Source organism: Pygocentrus nattereri, chromosome 8 (genome assembly GCF_015220715.1).
Source record: "Pygocentrus nattereri isolate fPygNat1 chromosome 8, fPygNat1.pri, whole genome shotgun sequence".
In the NCBI taxonomy this organism is placed as follows: domain Eukaryota; kingdom Metazoa; phylum Chordata; class Actinopteri; order Characiformes; family Serrasalmidae; genus Pygocentrus; species Pygocentrus nattereri.
In genome coordinates this window covers 14,202,953-14,221,376 of record NC_051218.1, presented here as the reverse complement: position 1 = coordinate 14,221,376, position 18,424 = coordinate 14,202,953, and the positions used below count along the sequence as shown (strand labels likewise).

At 38.2% G+C, this 18,424-nt stretch overlaps 1 protein-coding gene across 2 annotated transcripts in view; it reads right to left on the bottom strand.

Annotated features, from left to right (window-relative positions):
• Positions 1-235: 235 nt before the first annotated feature.
• Positions 236-18,424, bottom strand: part of arap3 (ArfGAP with RhoGAP domain, ankyrin repeat and PH domain 3) — a 37,772-nt gene continuing 19,583 nt past the window's right edge. For both annotated transcript variants that reach the window (XM_037540638.1, XM_017689993.2), the window contains exons 12-34: positions 17,276-17,361; positions 15,920-16,102; positions 15,292-15,433; positions 13,959-14,063; positions 13,632-13,788; positions 13,419-13,521; positions 12,453-12,651; positions 12,254-12,317; positions 11,803-11,966; positions 10,834-11,046; positions 10,600-10,705; positions 10,361-10,508; positions 9,112-9,180; positions 8,942-9,016; positions 8,607-8,721; positions 7,384-7,512; positions 7,060-7,196; positions 6,865-6,947; positions 6,748-6,783; positions 6,565-6,628; positions 6,316-6,459; positions 6,153-6,191; positions 236-2,350 (exon numbers count right to left, since the gene is read on the bottom strand). In XM_037540638.1, coding sequence (XP_037396535.1) covers positions 1,940-2,350; positions 6,153-6,191; positions 6,316-6,459; positions 6,565-6,628; positions 6,748-6,783; positions 6,865-6,947; positions 7,060-7,196; positions 7,384-7,512; positions 8,607-8,721; positions 8,942-9,016; positions 9,112-9,180; positions 10,361-10,508; positions 10,600-10,705; positions 10,834-11,046; positions 11,803-11,966; positions 12,254-12,317; positions 12,453-12,651; positions 13,419-13,521; positions 13,632-13,788; positions 13,959-14,063; positions 15,292-15,433; positions 15,920-16,102; positions 17,276-17,361 — 2,972 coding nt within the window. In that variant the 3' untranslated portion in view covers positions 236-1,939. The remainder of the gene's footprint in view (positions 2,351-6,152; positions 6,192-6,315; positions 6,460-6,564; positions 6,629-6,747; positions 6,784-6,864; positions 6,948-7,059; positions 7,197-7,383; positions 7,513-8,606; positions 8,722-8,941; positions 9,017-9,111; positions 9,181-10,360; positions 10,509-10,599; positions 10,706-10,833; positions 11,047-11,802; positions 11,967-12,253; positions 12,318-12,452; positions 12,652-13,418; positions 13,522-13,631; positions 13,789-13,958; positions 14,064-15,291; positions 15,434-15,919; positions 16,103-17,275; positions 17,362-18,424) is intronic.

Here is an 18,424-nt window from a genome sequence, read left to right as displayed (position 1 = left end):
GCCTGATCTCACAAATGCTTTTTTGACAGAACAGACACAGACTACCACAACCAACACAACACAAAAAAAATCTTGTGGGTAACTCCACATTAATGCCCATGGTTTTGGAATGGGATATCCAGTAAGCTCAAACAGGTATGATGGTCAGATATCCACATAGTGTAAAGCTAATATAGTGTCTACTATAAAGTGTCTACTAATATGTTCACTTCCACAATAACCACCATGGAGTCTATTTTCAAAAGTAGTCATATATTTCAATATATTCTTCCAGTTTCAGAAACACTTTTGGCAAACCCAAAACATTTTGCAATTAGTGCTATAGGATATTCAATCTTTACAGTGTACAATGGCATTTAATCCTACCACAAGCTTTAAAACACTGAATGAATGCTGCCATATACAACAGTAATCACAATACTACCTAACCTGCATGCATATACCACAGAGTAAAAAGTGAATGAAACAGTGAAACAAAAAAATTTGCACTTGAGGATGATGACCAACAATGGGTAGCACTTACAATGACTTAAAATATTTTAAAAAATCAGACAAGAATGCTGCATTGACAAAAGGCTTAACTATTATATATTACATAGGAGCATACAGATATCTAATAAGCAATGGCAAACTGTACAAAGTAAATGTCTGTAGAAAAGGGTTAAGTGGAATACAACAGTGCGGTTTCAAGATTGTCAAGCCATTATGTGCTGGATCTACAGCGCCCTCTACTGTTCAGTCAAACTGGAAAAAATTCCATGCTGCTCGCATATCGTCCACTTCAACTCCTTCACAGTGTGTCTGAATGCTGAGGAAAGCTGGCAAATATATAAAATAAATTAATAAATACAACAAATTGTACATGCAAATAGGTGAAAATCCCAAAATTAATACATTTGCCTAGTAAAGAATTTTATATATATTTTTAAATTTGCTACAACAATATCAAGTCAGCTTTTGCCAACTTTTTTTGTTGTCATGCCTGTTGGACTTGATGTGAAACACGCCATTCTAGAGAAACTTACCAAGACAGAATTGTTCTATGGTGGTGACAGAAACCAGATGTTGCAGTATTTAATGCCACTAAAAGCTCATAAAAGACTATTAAATAAAATGAGTACAAATACACTGCCTGATGCCTGAAACATTATTTTATGACAGTTTTGAGATTTTGGCCTAAAATATATGCTTTTTAAATTTACTTTTAAGATCCATTAAAGTACATAAAGGGTGTTTTATGTCAAAATGTCCCTAGTCCCAAAAGAAATCATATTTTTCACATTTATCACTCTTACCATTACCAACATTGTGTATAAAAACTCAGAAGACACATGTAGGTTCACTGGTCCCATATGCCTGTTAATAAAATGGCTATATTTGTGTTGCAGACATCACAACATCTAGTAACTATCACCACTGTAAAGAAATCCAAAACAAAAAAAGCTTCTCTATGATGCACCATTTCACATCAACCCACTCTGAATGACTTTCTTTGCATCCCAAAGATTGAAATATGCAGAAACTGTGAAAAACTAGAAGAATTCCCCTTCAACTAACATAAGGGAGATGACAACTATTTTCAGTTTGGTCCAAAAAGATCTTGTAAAATTGATCCCTCTGGTAAACACTTACAACTCTAAATAGTTAGTCAGGTTTTGTTAGCAAGAGCAAAATATATACAGTGCAGTAGTATATTTCAGTTATATAACCCAGACTTACCATATATACTAATATTGTTAGTGCTTTGGTACAAGTTTACAGGTTTCTTTTACGTACGTTTTCTGAAGTTTATAATACTGGCACATTTCAGTCACTTCATTATATAACCGTTTAACAGTTGTGCTCAACTCACTAGCAGAAAAAACTGCTCTGGAGTTTGACTGTACATTCAGTTGAATGGATACAACAATGCAGTCTGACTCAAGATGTTTTGGTGAATTCAGTTCAGGCTCTCAGTACTATGGTGTTCCTCAGCCGGTGGCTTTTTTAAAACTGTAGAGAGTTCCTGAAGAAGCAGCTCTTGAGAGGGGCTGTGCAATCTGCCCTGGCTGTGCCTTGTGGGAGACGCCTCTTGCACTAGAGTGTCCAGAGAGCCCCCAGGGGTCAGCAGACCCTCTCCCCCAAGACAACGCACAGGATTTGGACCGATCATGCGGTCCAGTGAGCCAGTCTTTCTCTGGCCAAGGCTGATGGGCCGGGACGGAACTTCCAGGGTTTCAGCGTGGGCGCTGGTCCGGAAACTTGTCTCCAGAGACTTCAGCACCTGCAGGCTGAAATCGCCCACCTCCTCGTACAGTGGCTCAGGGCTTTCATCACGCTCCTCTACTGAGTCCTGCTGCACCTTCATGGGCTGAACACAGACAGCACAGCCAGCAAACAGGATGTTAATGTGGGTGTAAGGGTAGGCAACATGGCACAAATATCACAACACTTCAAGAGACTTTCATGAGACATAATACGCATAAAAAAAATGACTATTTACAACCCCAATTCCAATGAAGTAGGGACGTTGTGTAAAACATAAATAAAAACAGAATACGATGATTTGCAAATCCTTTTCAACCTATATTAAATTGAATACACTGCAAAGAAAAGATATTTAATGTTCAAACAGATAAACTTTATTGTTTTTTGCAAATATTCACTCATTTTGAATTTGATGCCTACAACATGTTCCAAAGAAGTTGGGACAGGGGCAACAAAAGACTGGGAAAGTTGAGCAATGATATCAAAATCACCTGTTTGGAACATTCCACAGGTGAACAGGTTAATTGGAAACAGGTGTCATGATTGGGTATAAAGGGAGCATCCCTGAAAGGCTCAGTCATTCACAAGCAAGGATGGTGCGAGGTTCACCACTTTGTGAACAACTGCGTGAGCAAATAGTCCAACTTTAAGAACTGCTAAGAACTTCGCCATGCAAAGCAAAAGCCATATATCAACAACACCCAGAAACGCCGCCGGCTTCTCTGGGCCCGAACTCGTCTGAGATGGACTGACGCAAAGTGGAAAAGTGTCCTGTGGTCTGACGAGTCCACATTTCAAATTGTTTTTGGAAATCATGGACGTCGTGTCCTCCGGGCTGAAGAGGAAAAGGACTGTCCAGATTGTTATCAGCGCAAAGTTCAAAAGCCAGCATCTCTGATGGTCTGGGGGTGTATCAGTGCCCATGGCATGGGTAACTTTCACATCTGTGAAGGCCCCATTAGTGCTGAAAGGTACATACAGGTTTTGGAGCAACATATGCTGCCATACAAGCAATGTCTTTTTCAGGGACATCCTTGCTTATTTCAGCAAGACAATGCCAAGCCACATTCTGCACATTACAACAGCGTGACTTCGTAGTAAAAGAGTGTGGGTACTAGACTGGCCTGCCTGCAGTCCAGACCTGTCTCCCATTGAAACGTGTGGTGCATTATGAAGCGCAAAATACGACAACGGAGACTGTTGAGCAACTGAAGTTGTACATCAAGCAAGAATGGGAAAGAATTCCACCTACAAAGTTTCAACAATTAGTTCCCAAACACTTATTGAGTGTTGTTAAAAGGAAAGGTGATGTAACACAGTGGTAAACATGCCCCTTGTCCCAACTTCTTTGGAACATGTTGCAGGCATCAAATTCAAAATGAGTGAGTATTTGCAAAAAACAATAAAGTTTATCCATATGAACATTAAATATCTTGTCTTTGTAGTGTATTCAATTGAATATAGGTTGAAAAGGATTTGCAAATCATCGTATTCTGTTTTTATGTATTTTTTACACAACATCCCAACTTCATTGGAACTAGGGTTATAGTTATGAGAAGGAGCGCTTGCAATTTAAGGTGTTAAAGACATTGAGACCCTGTCTGCTTTAACAATAGATACTTCAGGTAAGGACATCTAAGAGATCATCTACAATTATGGGATTTTGTTTGTGGTTATTTGGACATTGACAGAAGAAATTCACCCTTCACCGGTATTCAAGTGACTTCCTTCTCCCATTTTTATCTATTGTTTCATTATCACAGTGACAATCACAGTTACAACCTCAAGATTATTGCCAAATACACTGGGGACAAAAGGAAAAAGCCTGCAAACAAATTGCTTGCAAATGCTTTAGTTTCGGGACCCACCAGAGGCTATACCATTTTCCCCGCCAAAACACAAGCGCTGAGCAGAAGCCACAGAACAATGGAGTGGAGCAATTCTTCCACCCTGCGCATCCTGTTGTCTTCACTTCAGACATTCAACTCAACATCCTGTCATATCAGGAAACCTCAGCTCGCAACAGGATTGGGAGGGTTTAGGAAAGCAGTTGGAATTCCACAATTAAAGGGAAACTGTTTTGCAAAGATGTCCTGCAAGTGCATCAACTACAACTTAAAAAGGACTCAGCATGTTCGCCTCTGATTGAGCTGACATTGTGAATATAAGATGTGTAAAAAGGTTCTTCATATTAGATATCCTTACCTGAAGTATTTACATTCCATAAAAAGATATACATGTTACTAAGTTGATTAAGGCAGAGTAATACACATTATTAAAAATGCCTAAGCAGTTGTTATTGTGAAGATATGATTACAGGAAAACTGCAATTGGTGTAGATCCTCTATGTTATGTGGAGGTTCTTCAAACTTCAAACAAAAGTTGTTCACATATAAATGGTTCTTCATAAAACCATTGCAAAAGTGAAATCATCTTAAACCTAGCGTACATATACACTCACTGGCCACTTTATTAGGTACAGTAATAGTAAAAGCTTGGGCCCCCTTTTGCCTTCAGAACTGCCTTAATTCTTTGTGGCATACTTTCAACAAGGTGTTGGAAACATTCCTCAGAGATTTGGGTCCGCATTGACATGATAGCATCACACAGTTTCTGCAGTTGTCGGCTGCACATCTATGATGCGAATCTCCCCTTCCACCACATCTCAAAAGTGCTCTATTGGATTGAGATCTGGTGACTGTGGAGGCCATCGGAGTGCAGTGAACTCTGAGATGATGTGAGCTTTGTGATATGGTACATTATCCTGCTGGAAGTAGCCATCAGAACATGGATGCACTGTGGTCATAAAGGGATGGACATGATCAGCGACAATACTCAGGTAGGCTGCGGCATTTAAACGATGCCCAATTGGTACTAAGGGGCCCAAAGTGTGTCAAAAAATATCCACCACACCGTTACACCACCACCACCAGCCTGAACCATTGATACATTGCCAGATGGATTCATGCTTTCATGTTGTTTATTCCAAATTCTGACCCTACCATCTGAATGTCGCAGCTGACATCGAGACTTGTCAAACCAGGCAACATTTTTCCAATCTTCTATTGTCCAATTTCACTGAGCCCGTGCAAACTGTAGTCTCAGTTATCTGTTCTTAGCTGACAGGAGTGTCACCCGGTGTGGTCTTCTGCTGTTGTAGCCCATCTTCTTCAAGGTTCGATGTTGTGTGTTCTAAGATGGTATTCTGCATTCCTTGGTTGCAACAAGTGGTTATTTGAGTTACTGTTGATTTCTATCATTTCGGACTAGTCTGCCCATTCTCCTCTGACCTCTCACATCAAGGCATTTTCCTCCACACAACTGCCGCTCACTGGATTCTCTGTAAACCCTAGAGACGGTTGCACGTGAAAATCCCAGTAGATCAGCAGTTTCTGAAATACTCAGACCAGCCTGTCTGGCACGAACAACCATGCCATGTTCAAAGTCACTTAAATCACCTTTCTTCCCCATTCTGATGCTCGGTTTGCACTTCAGCAAGTTGTCTTGACCACCTCCACATGCCCAAATGCATTGAGTTGATTAGATATTTGTGTTAACAAGCAATTAAACAGTTACCTAATAAAGTGGCCGTTGAGTGTAATAAGACAGGTTCTCTAGATAAAATTACTTCAAAGAAGCAACAAACACCTAGAAACAGAATCTTAGGATCTTATAATTTTTCTACAACAATCCCATAATGAGAAATATTAGATAATCTGTCTAGATTTAAGATATTTTTATTTGCCAAGATAAAATTTTTGCCGTGTGAAAGGTTCTTTAGGGCACCAAAAGCAGTTCTTCTACAGCATCACTCTAAAGAACCCCAGAGCCTCCTTATTGTAATAGCATTCAAAATCTGGTAAAAGTGAATGCAAACAGGAGATCAAAATCATGAGCATACTCACAAAGTACATTGAAAGTGTCCTCCTGTCATGAAGCTTCCGCTGCAAACACACACAACAAAACCACTTATGAATCTCAAATCTCCAAGACAGGATTCAATGTGTGCTGCACATGCAGAGCCACTAGAGGGCACCAAACCTCAGTCAACAAATCAGTTTGCATTACCAGAGTCTTGTTAGCAGAGAGCATAGTGGAGTTGGTGTTGCTTTCCTCTCCTCTAATGGGCACCAGGGGCATGGTGCCAAACTTCTGCTTGGAGATATCTGAGGAGGAGTGGCGTCTCAACACAGGCGGCCGCAAGTCATCGTTCTGAGAAACCAACCAAACAATCAGAGCTCAGTAAATAGAGCTTCAGATTACCAATGAGCATTTGATATTGAAAATGATATCCAAACAAAGGATGATGTCTCATGCCTGCGCTTTTAGTAGACTGGTCATCCAATCCCAAAGCTCTGTTTCACTGGAGCAACTGAGGTACCTGCCAAGGTGAGGAAAGTGATCACTGCCTATTACGCAAACATACAAATTTAATCTGTAATTTATCTGCTATGAGTGAATCACCAGTTCAGTTCAAGTCTGTCAAAAGAAAACACTCACATCTGATGTTTGTCTATCATCACAGTGAAACCCCATCTGCAATAAGGCAAGTGGTTAATTAATAAGAATGCCAAAGACTGTCCAACATGTCAAAGGGATAAGAAAGTACTGTCTTACTTTGTGGGTGCTTTTAACTTCTTTCTTATACCGATGTAAATCTTCATGGTTTTCAGTAACCACTCTTTTTCTGGTTTGTTGCTCTGTAATAATTGAAGGAAAAACATGCTCAGTACATTCTCATTTTGCTCTTTCTGGTCTCAAAGTCCTAATATGTTGCAATGTGGAGAAGCTGTTGATGATCAGCGGACGCACTTTCTTGTCTTTCATTAAGTGCAATTTGTGGTCTCGGATTTGGAAGGCACGCTCCTGGAATTTGGTCCCTTGCAGGAGTTTGGGCGGCTCCTCTCGGCACTTCAAAACTCCAAACTTCACAATCTCACTCTTGTAGGCTGAGACATAAAATTAAAAATATATATAATATAGATCAAAACAGAATAAATATACTTTGTCAGTGCTCAGTAAAGATTTAGGTTTATACTGATCATCACTTTGTACAAAGTTTTGGATTTTCTATTATTATATTTGTTGTAAGCACACAGAGTGTTAATAATAGTGTATGGAATCATATTTAATCACCTGTAAAGATGTCTATTGCCTCTCCTCTGGGAACCTTCTTTACCAACAGGTGCGCTGAACTGGGATCTGCCATCTTACACCACTGTAGGGCTTGCTCCAGAACCTTCTCTTTTGGGTGAAGAGGCCGCTCTGTCAAAATATTTTACATTCTTGTTCACAGTAGTGAACTGTAAGGCATTATACTACGCCATATTAAATTAAAGAGCCCATATCATGAAAAACTGAATCCATACAGTCAATATGGAGAGTTCTACTGAATAAGTTCAAATTGCAGTCCCACAAAAAAAAAAGTATTCAGACATTGTAAATTTACAAGGATTATTTACAAAGATTACCCAGTGTATTAGCTGAGATACCAACAAGCTAAATATATACAAGGTCATCATAAAAAAATAAGAAAAGGTTTATGTCACTACTGAAATGCAAGAGTTTTATTCCATAGACAGAGTTATGTTTTAGCCAGGCCCCTGCATTTTAGAGCAGGAAGTCAGACTGCATCCCTGTCCCTCACGCCACATGGTGAGCAGTTAGATCCCATTCTTTAGAAGTAAATGTGTCACAAAGTCTGTAAATCAGTGTGGAACATCTAATTATCACTACCGCAACACATATTTTTGGCGTCTTTGTGTTATTTATGCTTTTAAGTGTGTACAAGTGTTCAAAGCTGTGTTTGATAACTGAATGAACTGAATGAACTGACTAGCTACACAAAATTAGCTAAACTTGTCACTCCTGAAACATCTGGTGAGGTTTTAGTAGTGTTATGACAGTTTTGGTAGTGACAAATTGGAATGTTCATTGATGTTAGTAAAATTAACATATTTAAGGTATAGGGTATTTCAAAATAAAAGCATTTATGGCTAAACTAATTCAGTCTAAAAGCCTGAAATGTGTTTTCAACCAGTTCCGTAGAATTATCCATATATGGAAACTATTTTAGTATGTAAACCAAGATAAACATTGCAAGTGAACTTCACAGAAAAAAATATAGGAAAAATGTAGGATATAGGCCCTTTAAAGTATGTGAACTGTACGTTTTTGTGCAAATACACAACACCTTATTAAATACAATTACTCACTGTGCTATAGGATCATATTAATATGCTATATTAAATACATGGGTATTATATTACCTTCATTAAGGCTTTGGTTTAGTATAGCTGTATTTGCTGTTTGATGTGAAAGTGCCTTTTGCTTGAGCCGGCAGATAAAGACCTATTTACCAAGTTCTCCATCCTCAATGACTTCAAAGGTCATCCACACATTCTCGCCAGCAGGAACGTTCCTCAGGTACAGCACCTGGTTAGTCAGCTCCTCAGCGCACATAGTGGGAGAGACCTGCAGAAAGGCCAACTTAGCACAAGCCTGTACCATGTTTTGTCAGAGCAGTATCATGTTGACCACTGTTATAGTGCACATATACCACCAGGTGGCTGTAACATGAAACTGCATGTTTCATCTAATAATCCACAAAAGCTATTTTAAAATACACCTTTATGTTATTAAAAATGGAATAGTGAAATATTTGAGAGAAAACACAGGCTAAATCTGGACTTACCTTCAGAGTGATGCAGCAGTCTGGTGTTTTTTCCTCCAAATACACCTCAATAATCAGATCTCCTGCCTGTGAGAGCTGAAAGCAGTAAAGAAACAGGTTTGTTAGACTAAGCCCGCTTATGTTATCAACTTAGTTTTAGTAGCTTTTAGCAGTACATAATGTTACTGTACCTGTGTGTCTTTCCAGGTCGTAATGAGACTTATCTCCAGTTCGATCTGGGTTTGGTGCTCCTCATCAATCTTCAAAGTAAATAAGAATATTGTTGCTGCTATACTACATATTTATTTTACCCTGTGTGCACATTCCTTGCTGAGTGGACCAAAAGAAATGGCCCACATTCACTGTTAAAACATACAAAGGTGAGAATTTTGTCCCCTTCTGATTTAAAGTTTCCAACTTGGAGCAAGGACAAGGTTTTTTTTTACGACAGCAATATCATCATAATTGCATATTCATGTTTAATGCCATTTTTAACAGCAACATCACAATGTTGCAGTTGCAAAAATGCAAAAGTGTAGGGCCCTCTGGTCAAATTCCATGTTGTTGATTTAAGTAGCACACATGCTCTATAGCCCATGTGTCAAACACAGGAACCATAGGCCAGATCAGACCCATGACACAATCCTATCAGACCTGCAAAAGCATTTTAATTTTCTATTAATATTAGCCTGTTTCACAGTATGCTGCACTATATTCCCCAGAATGCCCTGCAATGTACAGTGTCCTACCCCTGTCCTACCCTAATAACAATCTATGGGACAGTAGTTAAACGTAAATTCTATGCAACTCCACACCAGTCATATCACCAAACACACCAGCTTTCAGCTGCAGTTCAACTAATATAAACAACTAACAACTAAGTTCAGCAGTTCAGAAATTAAGCCCAAACGTTAATTAACCTGCAGCAAAGAAAGGAGAAAGCAAAGAAAGCCAGGTGTCTACTTCAAGCAAATAGTTCAATTTAAAAGACCTTTCATTTTAATATTTAAAAAATTAATGTAATATTTCAAGGTCTACTACAAGTGCCTATACTTTACTGCTGATGTTATTGCATATTTTCACTAAACAATGGCCAGTTCGGGTTGTAGCACAACATTTTTTTTCTCTGGCCTACAGATTTGTTTAGATTTTTTAATATGACCCCTTTAGTGGTTTAGTTTGAAACCCTGCTCTACAGAGAATCTCCCCATGTTAATGCAGAATTGTTATTTATTTGCTGAGTTTAACGTATTGGAAAAAAAAACTAATTTTAAATGCGCCATGACTTTTGCATAAGCCAAAGTCTGTTCCCTGTAGGATGTGTTAACTTCTTTTCACTTAGAAAATCAGCAAAACATGTCATTTCAGTGTTTAGACTGTTGTATACAACTGTATAAATAGCACTGAAAATGATGCAGTGGTCAGAAGTCCTCTACTTACATCAAACACATAGAGGTAGTTGTCAATAAGATCCTCTACAATTTTCACTTCATGCTCCCCTTTCCCATCTGTCTGAAAGAGGCTGGGGGCAAACAGCAGGGACAGGTTCTTAGTGCACATCTGGTTAAGGTCAGCACACTTCTGTACCCTGAGAGAGACCAAAAGACAAAGAGATAAATCACCGTCAGAAAGAACACAGCTTTTCTGACATCATAATTGCATATTTCAACTTAGCATACCTGTACAGGTGACTAATGAGAGCTGCTAAAGTGGTCCGGTTGACCCGTGGCAAACCACGGATGAGTTCCTTATATCTATCCAACCTCTGGGTCTTATTAGATGTCTCTGCAGAGGGTTAAGAGGTGAAGAGAAATCAATATCGAAGCTTAGCAAGCACTGCAATCTAATATTCTTTCATTTCGGGCATGAGGCAAAGCCATAATAGAAGTCTAAGTATGATAAACTGCACTGACTGGCAGCCTCTTTCCAGTAGGGGTGCAGGTCAGCCATGAATATGGGGTCATCTAGCTCACGAAAGAATCTCTTCAGTACATCCGTCACATCCTCGATGAAGTTGTCCCCGATACGTAGTTTCACATTGCGGGCATCCTTCCTGAACTCATCCATCAAAAGCTTGATTCTGGTCTTCGCACCATTTTTTCTGTAGATCCCCTCATGGCCCAGGCCTGTGTACATAAAACAGATGGGTTTTCTGCCACACAGGTGTGTAATGATGAAGTAATAGGAGTAGTAACTTGTGATATAGAGCAATCTTCTAAAATATAGTGGTATACAAGAACTGAAATTAAACATTAAAGTCATGCATTTATAATAAATGTTTAGCAAACACTCAAATTTGGGTAATTTTCAGAAGTCAGTCAGACAGTTTTGTGCCCAAAGGATTGTTCTTTAGTTTTAAGATGAAATGTACTAAAACCCAATCTAGCTAACAAATGGAGTAAACCTTAACCTCCGAAAGCAGCATCATGAAAACTGCATGCCTAAAATCACAAAGCAGAGAAATAATTCAGGAATAAGGTTGGCTGCTACCACTGTTTTTACATATGATTTTATATTTACAACATATGTTTATCCATTATTATAAATAACACCTCTTAGTTTTAGTGCACATCTACAGAAGCAGTCTTCGGATATCAAGCACATCTTGGCTGACTGACATTTGGGACAGGGAGAAAATTTTTCATCTTTAATTGTACTATATGACATCTTGTTACCATAAAAACACAATGGAAAAATATGTCACCTAGTTAAAAAAAGCCATCTTGAACACTATAAAGTGAGAAAATGATAATTCAATAATAATGTATAAATTACATTTCCTACTGAACTAACACTTTACCTGATAGAAAATCTTGCTGCATTTGAATAAGTACTTTATCATCCAAAATACATTTGGTGTACATTTCGTTTTGTGCTCTCACCATACTGGGTGATGAAGGCGATGCAGCTGTCCACGATGATGGGGATGTCATTCCTACTGAGCTGCTGATCCTTCAGTGTGTTGGCCATCCCTCCTGCTGCTTTCTGGATGTCTGTGTACCAAAGAGAGAAATCCATCCGCCCCATGCCCTGCAGGTGCAGAGTCCTAAGCACACAAACAAACAAACACACTGTTTCTTTGGTCGATAGTTTGTGTTGCATCTTTTTTAAGCAAGCCATAAAAAGTGAATTCTCCCATCTTTTACAGAAAAGACACATTTGGAGTGTGCAAAAATCTCATGTTTATAACTGATCACATGTTTTGTTCACACGTGATTACATGTTTTTAACATCTAAAGTTTGCAAAAGTGTTTATTCATTTGTGAAATTCATGTGTTTTTTCTGTGAGGGATAAATATTCATATTCATTCTGCATCCAAACATAAAGCTCACCTTCCTTTCTCAACTAGAACCAAAATGTCCCTCTTTTCATGGTTTTCTGTCTCAGATGCTATACCTTTAACAAATAAAACAGTGAATGTCAGCCCACCTACAAGACATGAGTCTGAAAAACAAAGCCTTTTGGAAATGTAGCTCTGTAGCTATTTGACACACCCTCATAACTCAAGTGCAGTGGGGTTTTGAGACTTACTCAGCTCCTGCAGGCGTTTCAGATTGATGATGTCCTCAGCGGCCCCATCGTTTCCGGGGCAGATGAAGAGGTTGGACTTCTGAAGGACAAAGAAGCCTTCTTTCCACTGCTGTGGGTCCAGCATGGCCTTATAGCGCAGCATGCCCACCCGCTCAAACTCTCGCGCCAGTAAGCAGTGGCAGCTCAGAGGAGTTGTGGCCTGAGAGACAGCAGCACAGCAACCAGATCTTCAAACATGCTCGAGAGAAAGCAACAGCTACGTGGAAAAATCAACTTAACACTTTAAAAGTAGTTGATCAACAAAGACAAGTTTTGTACTGGAGCTACAAGGCTAATGTACCTAACAAGAAATGGATGCTTTCACCTGCCAATTAGTATCATGCCATCTGCATGTCTAAATCATCATATATTTTAATTAATCACCTAGCATGTCATTTTAAGTACCTAGATTTTTAAAAATTCTACAAATAATAAAAAATGTAAAAAAATAAAAATGGGGATACAATGTTTAGTTCTGATAGTGACAATGTGTATATGTATACTATATGTAAATATATGCACTTTTTTGTCCATTTTTATAAATAGTATGTCATACAGTATGAGAAACTAGTCTATGTAAGTCTATTTGAGATTACCTAACAATTCCACATGGTTTAAGGTAAACATGTGATGATTTAGCCATGCAGTCTGCACAACAACAGCAGGTAGCTATAGTTTTTACTGCTTAGTTGCACCGCATTTTACTAACTAGTTGCATTAGTCTCATAGCTTGTGTCTCAAAGTGAAGAGCAAACCTCAGACAAGCTATACATGATATGGCTAATATAGTCAAGACATAGCTATTGATCTAGGATGATCAACTACATTTGGAGTAAGGAGGAAATTGTGTAAATTACATTGCATTGGCTACATCACCCATTGCATTGGCTACATCATACAAAGTCATATACAGAGTCTCATTTTCACCTTTCCAATAGCTTTTGCCCAACTTTGCAGTGCATCTGGAGTCTCTAGGCCAAACTGAATAAGCTTTTCATTTGTTAGGTAGAGTTCAAAAGTGTATCGAAACCTGAGAAAAAAAAAAAAACAGGAACAAAGGAAAAAAAATGTTAAAATCCATTCACATTAGATATGAGTTTCTAAGAATGTACAATAAAACTGTGGTGTAAAGTGGTATACCTGTCAATAAAGCCATTGTTATTGTTGCATGAGTCTGGCCTGTTAACTCCTAAACAGATGATGTCTTTGACATCAATCTTCATGTTGGGTTCATGGCACCTATCAGACTCATAAAACAAAAGGGACTTCTCCACAGAGCACCAGTACTTTTGAAAATCTGAAAAAAAAGAAAAAAACTTTTCTGTGACTACCTGTATTCAAACTTTTAACCATTACTGCACATATTGGTGAAGTGGGTCTTGAAAGACCCTTTATTCCACTGCCTTCTGAAGAACATTCTGCTCCTAATCTCCTGCCAAGGGCTGTGTTTGCCACATTGTCGCCTACCTTCTCTGGTTCGCCGGGATAAAGTGCCTTTGTTAAGGGATCCTGACTTGTAGAGGTAGCCTGAATACAGAACCGGCTGCATGATCTCATCATACACGCTGGAATCTGCAACAAAACATAGCAGAATGTAGCAAGACATATTTCCACTGCTAAATACACTGCAGAAAAAGGATTTTTGCTGTCAAAGTATTGTAAAATTAGACCCATTTAAAAAAAACATAATGGCATGTAAATAAACCCTACGTGTGCTGTATTTTAACACTGCTATTAATTTACAAAAATAGAAAGTAAATTCACAAAAAGTAATTATCAACTTTATTTGTTTAAAATGGTGTTACTGTTATTAAAAAAAACTACATGTCAGAATAATTATTTGAACTACTAAAACTGTAAATTATAATAATGTAGAAAACACAATTTTACTGCTATTATTGTATTTTATCTTGGACCATTGCTGTCGTTTTTTTTTTTGGAATTTTTTACAGATGTATTTACAAAGTCCTTAAAACTGCTATAAAGATTTTGGTTCTGTTACCAATATAAATTCAAGGAGCTAAAAATTTGGATAACTGATAATGCTGGTGAATGTGATTTTATAAGGTTTAAAAATTAAGCTCTCGTACTTCTTAATAGTACTTTATAGTTCTAATACTACTTAAACAGCACTTTGCAGACTGTTAAGATTGTCTGGTCTCAACTGCGATCTCTCAAATACAACTGTCAGATTCATTAAACTCAAAGAACAGAAGCAGAAATTCAGAAAATCCATTATGTAATAAATATACAGGCATGTTCATTATAACATAAAACAAACTATTATATTGGAATATCAACCAATATATTATTCAAGGCCCTAGAAAATATCATATAACTGCCTAAAAGGGATTTGGGGGAAATATTTAATTGTGATTTTTGTGACAAGCATGTCCACATTTACAACCTCGAGCACCAGACAGCTGTGGTTGTGTTGTCATCTACACATCATGTGGGTGTTTTGTGATTGTTCTAACTTCTCTACAAACAATTCACAAGCTCTGTGCTATTGGATAAACAAAACTGTCACTTGAAACTTCAATTTTGATTTTCAAGCAATTAATCTTTTAGCCCTACTGCCTGTGTTTTGCTTAACCATGTGCTTGCAGATTGTGTTTAAGTTACATTCAGTTGTACAAATTGATTCATTCTTGGCTTTTATGGTGCAACCTAGAAAGGCAACACTTCCAATGCGGTGGATGACAGTTGTGGTGTAGTGGTCAGTGACTGGACTGTGAGGAGTGGAAATGATTGAGTGGTTGGTGCATTGTGAATGCTTGAGAAAGTAAGCTCTGAGCACCTGAAGCCTGCATGTAGGAGTAATGCATGGACAGGTGCTTTTCATGGCCATTAGAGTCGGAGAGACGAGCTGCTTCCGCCTCAGCGAAAATCTGCGTGACTGTCTTGAGGAGGTTCTGTTCAGTCACTGCCGTGCACAGTGCCTGCAGGATCACACACACTCAGTCAAATGCATCACTAAAAGCACATTCAGCCACAGGACATCCAAAGCCCAATCCTCCAAAAATTATTTTATTCAGCACTGTCCTATTATTAGTGGTCTTATTTCACAATTCAGAGCGCATCCGTCCTCTTATGCTGGAAAGGCACATGTCAGACTGTTAGGCTACGGTAACAACTATGGCAATACACTGAGAAAAACATAATGCATGACAAGCAATGACCACTGGAGCGGTACTTGGTCATACTATTTTAAGCAACCCACTATGGACTGAGGTTTTCTTTAGTAGTAAAGACTTGACAGAGAAAAACACGCACTCTGAAGCAAAACAATGGCTGAAGACAGATCTTACAGATAGACTTTGTCTACTGAACTGTCTCTGAACCATCTTTCCTTCAAATATACATGTTTCAAGTTCAGTGCCATTGTCTAAATGAATCATTTGTTTTATTCTGTGTACATAATTTACCTTAAGTAACTCTTCTTGTGTGCTGAAGCTGGGGTGAGGGTAGCGGTAGCGTCCTTCTCTGTACTTCTGGCTGATAAACTCTCTTCGTTGTTCTGGGGAAGCATCACAGTCCAGTTCCTCAGTTGCTGGCAGCCTAGCAGCCCAGAACTCATTGGATCTATCATTACCCAGCATTATGAAAAGCTGAAACGTATAAACACACAAACATCACTGCAGGCCCCTAGAGATCTAATGTATACTACTATACTGTTTTATGATATTATAGTGTAATTTTACTCTTTGACACAAGAAGAGAAAATTGTGTCAAAAGTGCGAATTACAAACTTTATATCTGTGAAGGCACTTCTAGTGCTAAAAGCTACCAAATTGGTTCAAACTGCAAAAAAAAAAATGAAAAAAACACTTAAGTCTACAGACCTTAGATGTTTACAAGGTTTTTTACACTAAACAGTATTACAGTATTCTGGGTTTACTTGGGTTATGATTGTGTAGAACAAAAAGTAGTCTGATGATCTGAAACAAAGAAAAGATGCACAAAAATAGAAGAAATTGGTAGGGGCAAATACTTTTTGAAAGCTCTGTATGTTCTGCACTTTAATAAAAATATTGTGATTTTATGTGTGTACAGCTGTTGAAAACTCAAGTACTGGCTAGCATATTTGAGCTGTGCTTTGTCATTACCAAACAGCCACTAGTACTTAAACATTTGGTGAAGTTTTGGTAGCGTTATTATTGTTTAGTTACTGATAAAATGGATTGTTCAGTTATTTGTTTTAATAAATTAAGCACTTTAAGGTATAGAGTCATGCAAAAGGATTTTAGTCTGAAGTCCCAATCAGATTAAAGTCTAAAATGTGTTTTCACAGTCACATTATCCATATACACAGTTTGAAGCTGCTTTATGCAATGGTGATGTAACTTTGGTTGAATGGTGATGGTTGTACATTTACAACCAAAAAGATTATAGCTCACAAAGTAACAAAAAGTGACTAGATTTTACATAAAGTTCATAAAGTAACATGTGAAATGTTTTTGTATGGTTTTCAACTAAATACAGGTCAAACAGAATTTACTGATCACTGCTTTGTTAGCATTTCATAACCTGTCCCACCTTTTTGAAACTGACATTCATAATAAAAATTTTAAAGTACAGCAAGGTGATAATTATTAGTCTAAACTTCTAAGGGGTAGTGAATAAATGTTTAGCGCTCACTTCTTTTACACTTAACTAAAAATTAATGAATTTATTAAAATTGGTATGTGTATTGGTATGAAATTCCTACAGAGGGAAAATGCAAGGAGCTTCAAAGGCGAAGGGCCATGTCACGACCCGTCTCTGCCCCCCACAACCCCCACCTGAACAATCTCGTTGCTCCAAACGCTGGTGTCCAGTTTCAGACTCTGCACTTTGGACACCATTGTGCCCAAGCTTCTGTGCTGGCCTGCGGGAAGACAGAACAAAAGAGCCATCACACTACTTGCCATGCTCCATTCACTCTGTTTGGCCTGGAATGGCTTCCCAAGATGCTGCCTCCAAGCCACTTCTTATCTTTAGTGATGGGCACACAGGAGTCGCTCGGGGAAGGGTTCAAAGCTCTCTTAACTACAGCCATATTTCTGACCCAACTTGCATATAACCCAGCAGTTCCACTGAACACTGAATAAAAACTATATTTAGCATTTCTTAAAAAAAAACATAAAAACAATAGACCAGTTTCTTACATGCAGATTAAACTCAAACTTGTAAAAGAAAAGTTTGGATTCTTTGAAGTGATGCCTCTGAAGTATCACAATCCGTTCTCTAAAGAACATTTCAATGCATGTTTCTTTAAGTGGGTCCAAAAATAGCATTTCATTTATTACTGTCCTATTCTGTAGCACCACACTGCATACTTCAGCCTCATCAGTTTAACACAATTCACAATTTTGTGTGCATTTTGCATTTTCATCCATCAGTGTTATCGCAGTACTTGTTGTGTACTGTGAATAATCATCAACCATTAGGAGTCCCTCCTACAAAGACAAAGGAATGCACTAATGTAGAAGCCAATCAATACAGATGGGATATTCAGTTTTAGCAGTAACACTAGCCATCTGGCTTCCTTCTGAATTAGCAAGCCAGCAGAAAAGCATCTTTATTTGTTTGTGGTTGTCGTCTTTCAAAATGTTTTCCCCCACCTTCAAGCTAAAGGGGGGTTCCTAGTCTTTAAAAAAATGACACCACTGCAGGAGGAGAGTAGGCTAGTTCAAAAAAGATGCAATGGTTAAAACTATCATAGAGTTCGACTTTAAGGAAACAATTTTCTATGCTTTTTTTCTTTATCTCTGGTTTCACCCTAACCTAATCTATATCTGCCACATCTGTTGCATCCGGTTGATTACCACAGCCAATAATTTACTTTCTCTGTACTCATAACAAACAGAAAACACTGCACACTGGCTTCTATTATAAGTGCTTTTGGAGTCAAGTGTGTTTTCTGTTTTCTGCATACATAAAAAGCACAT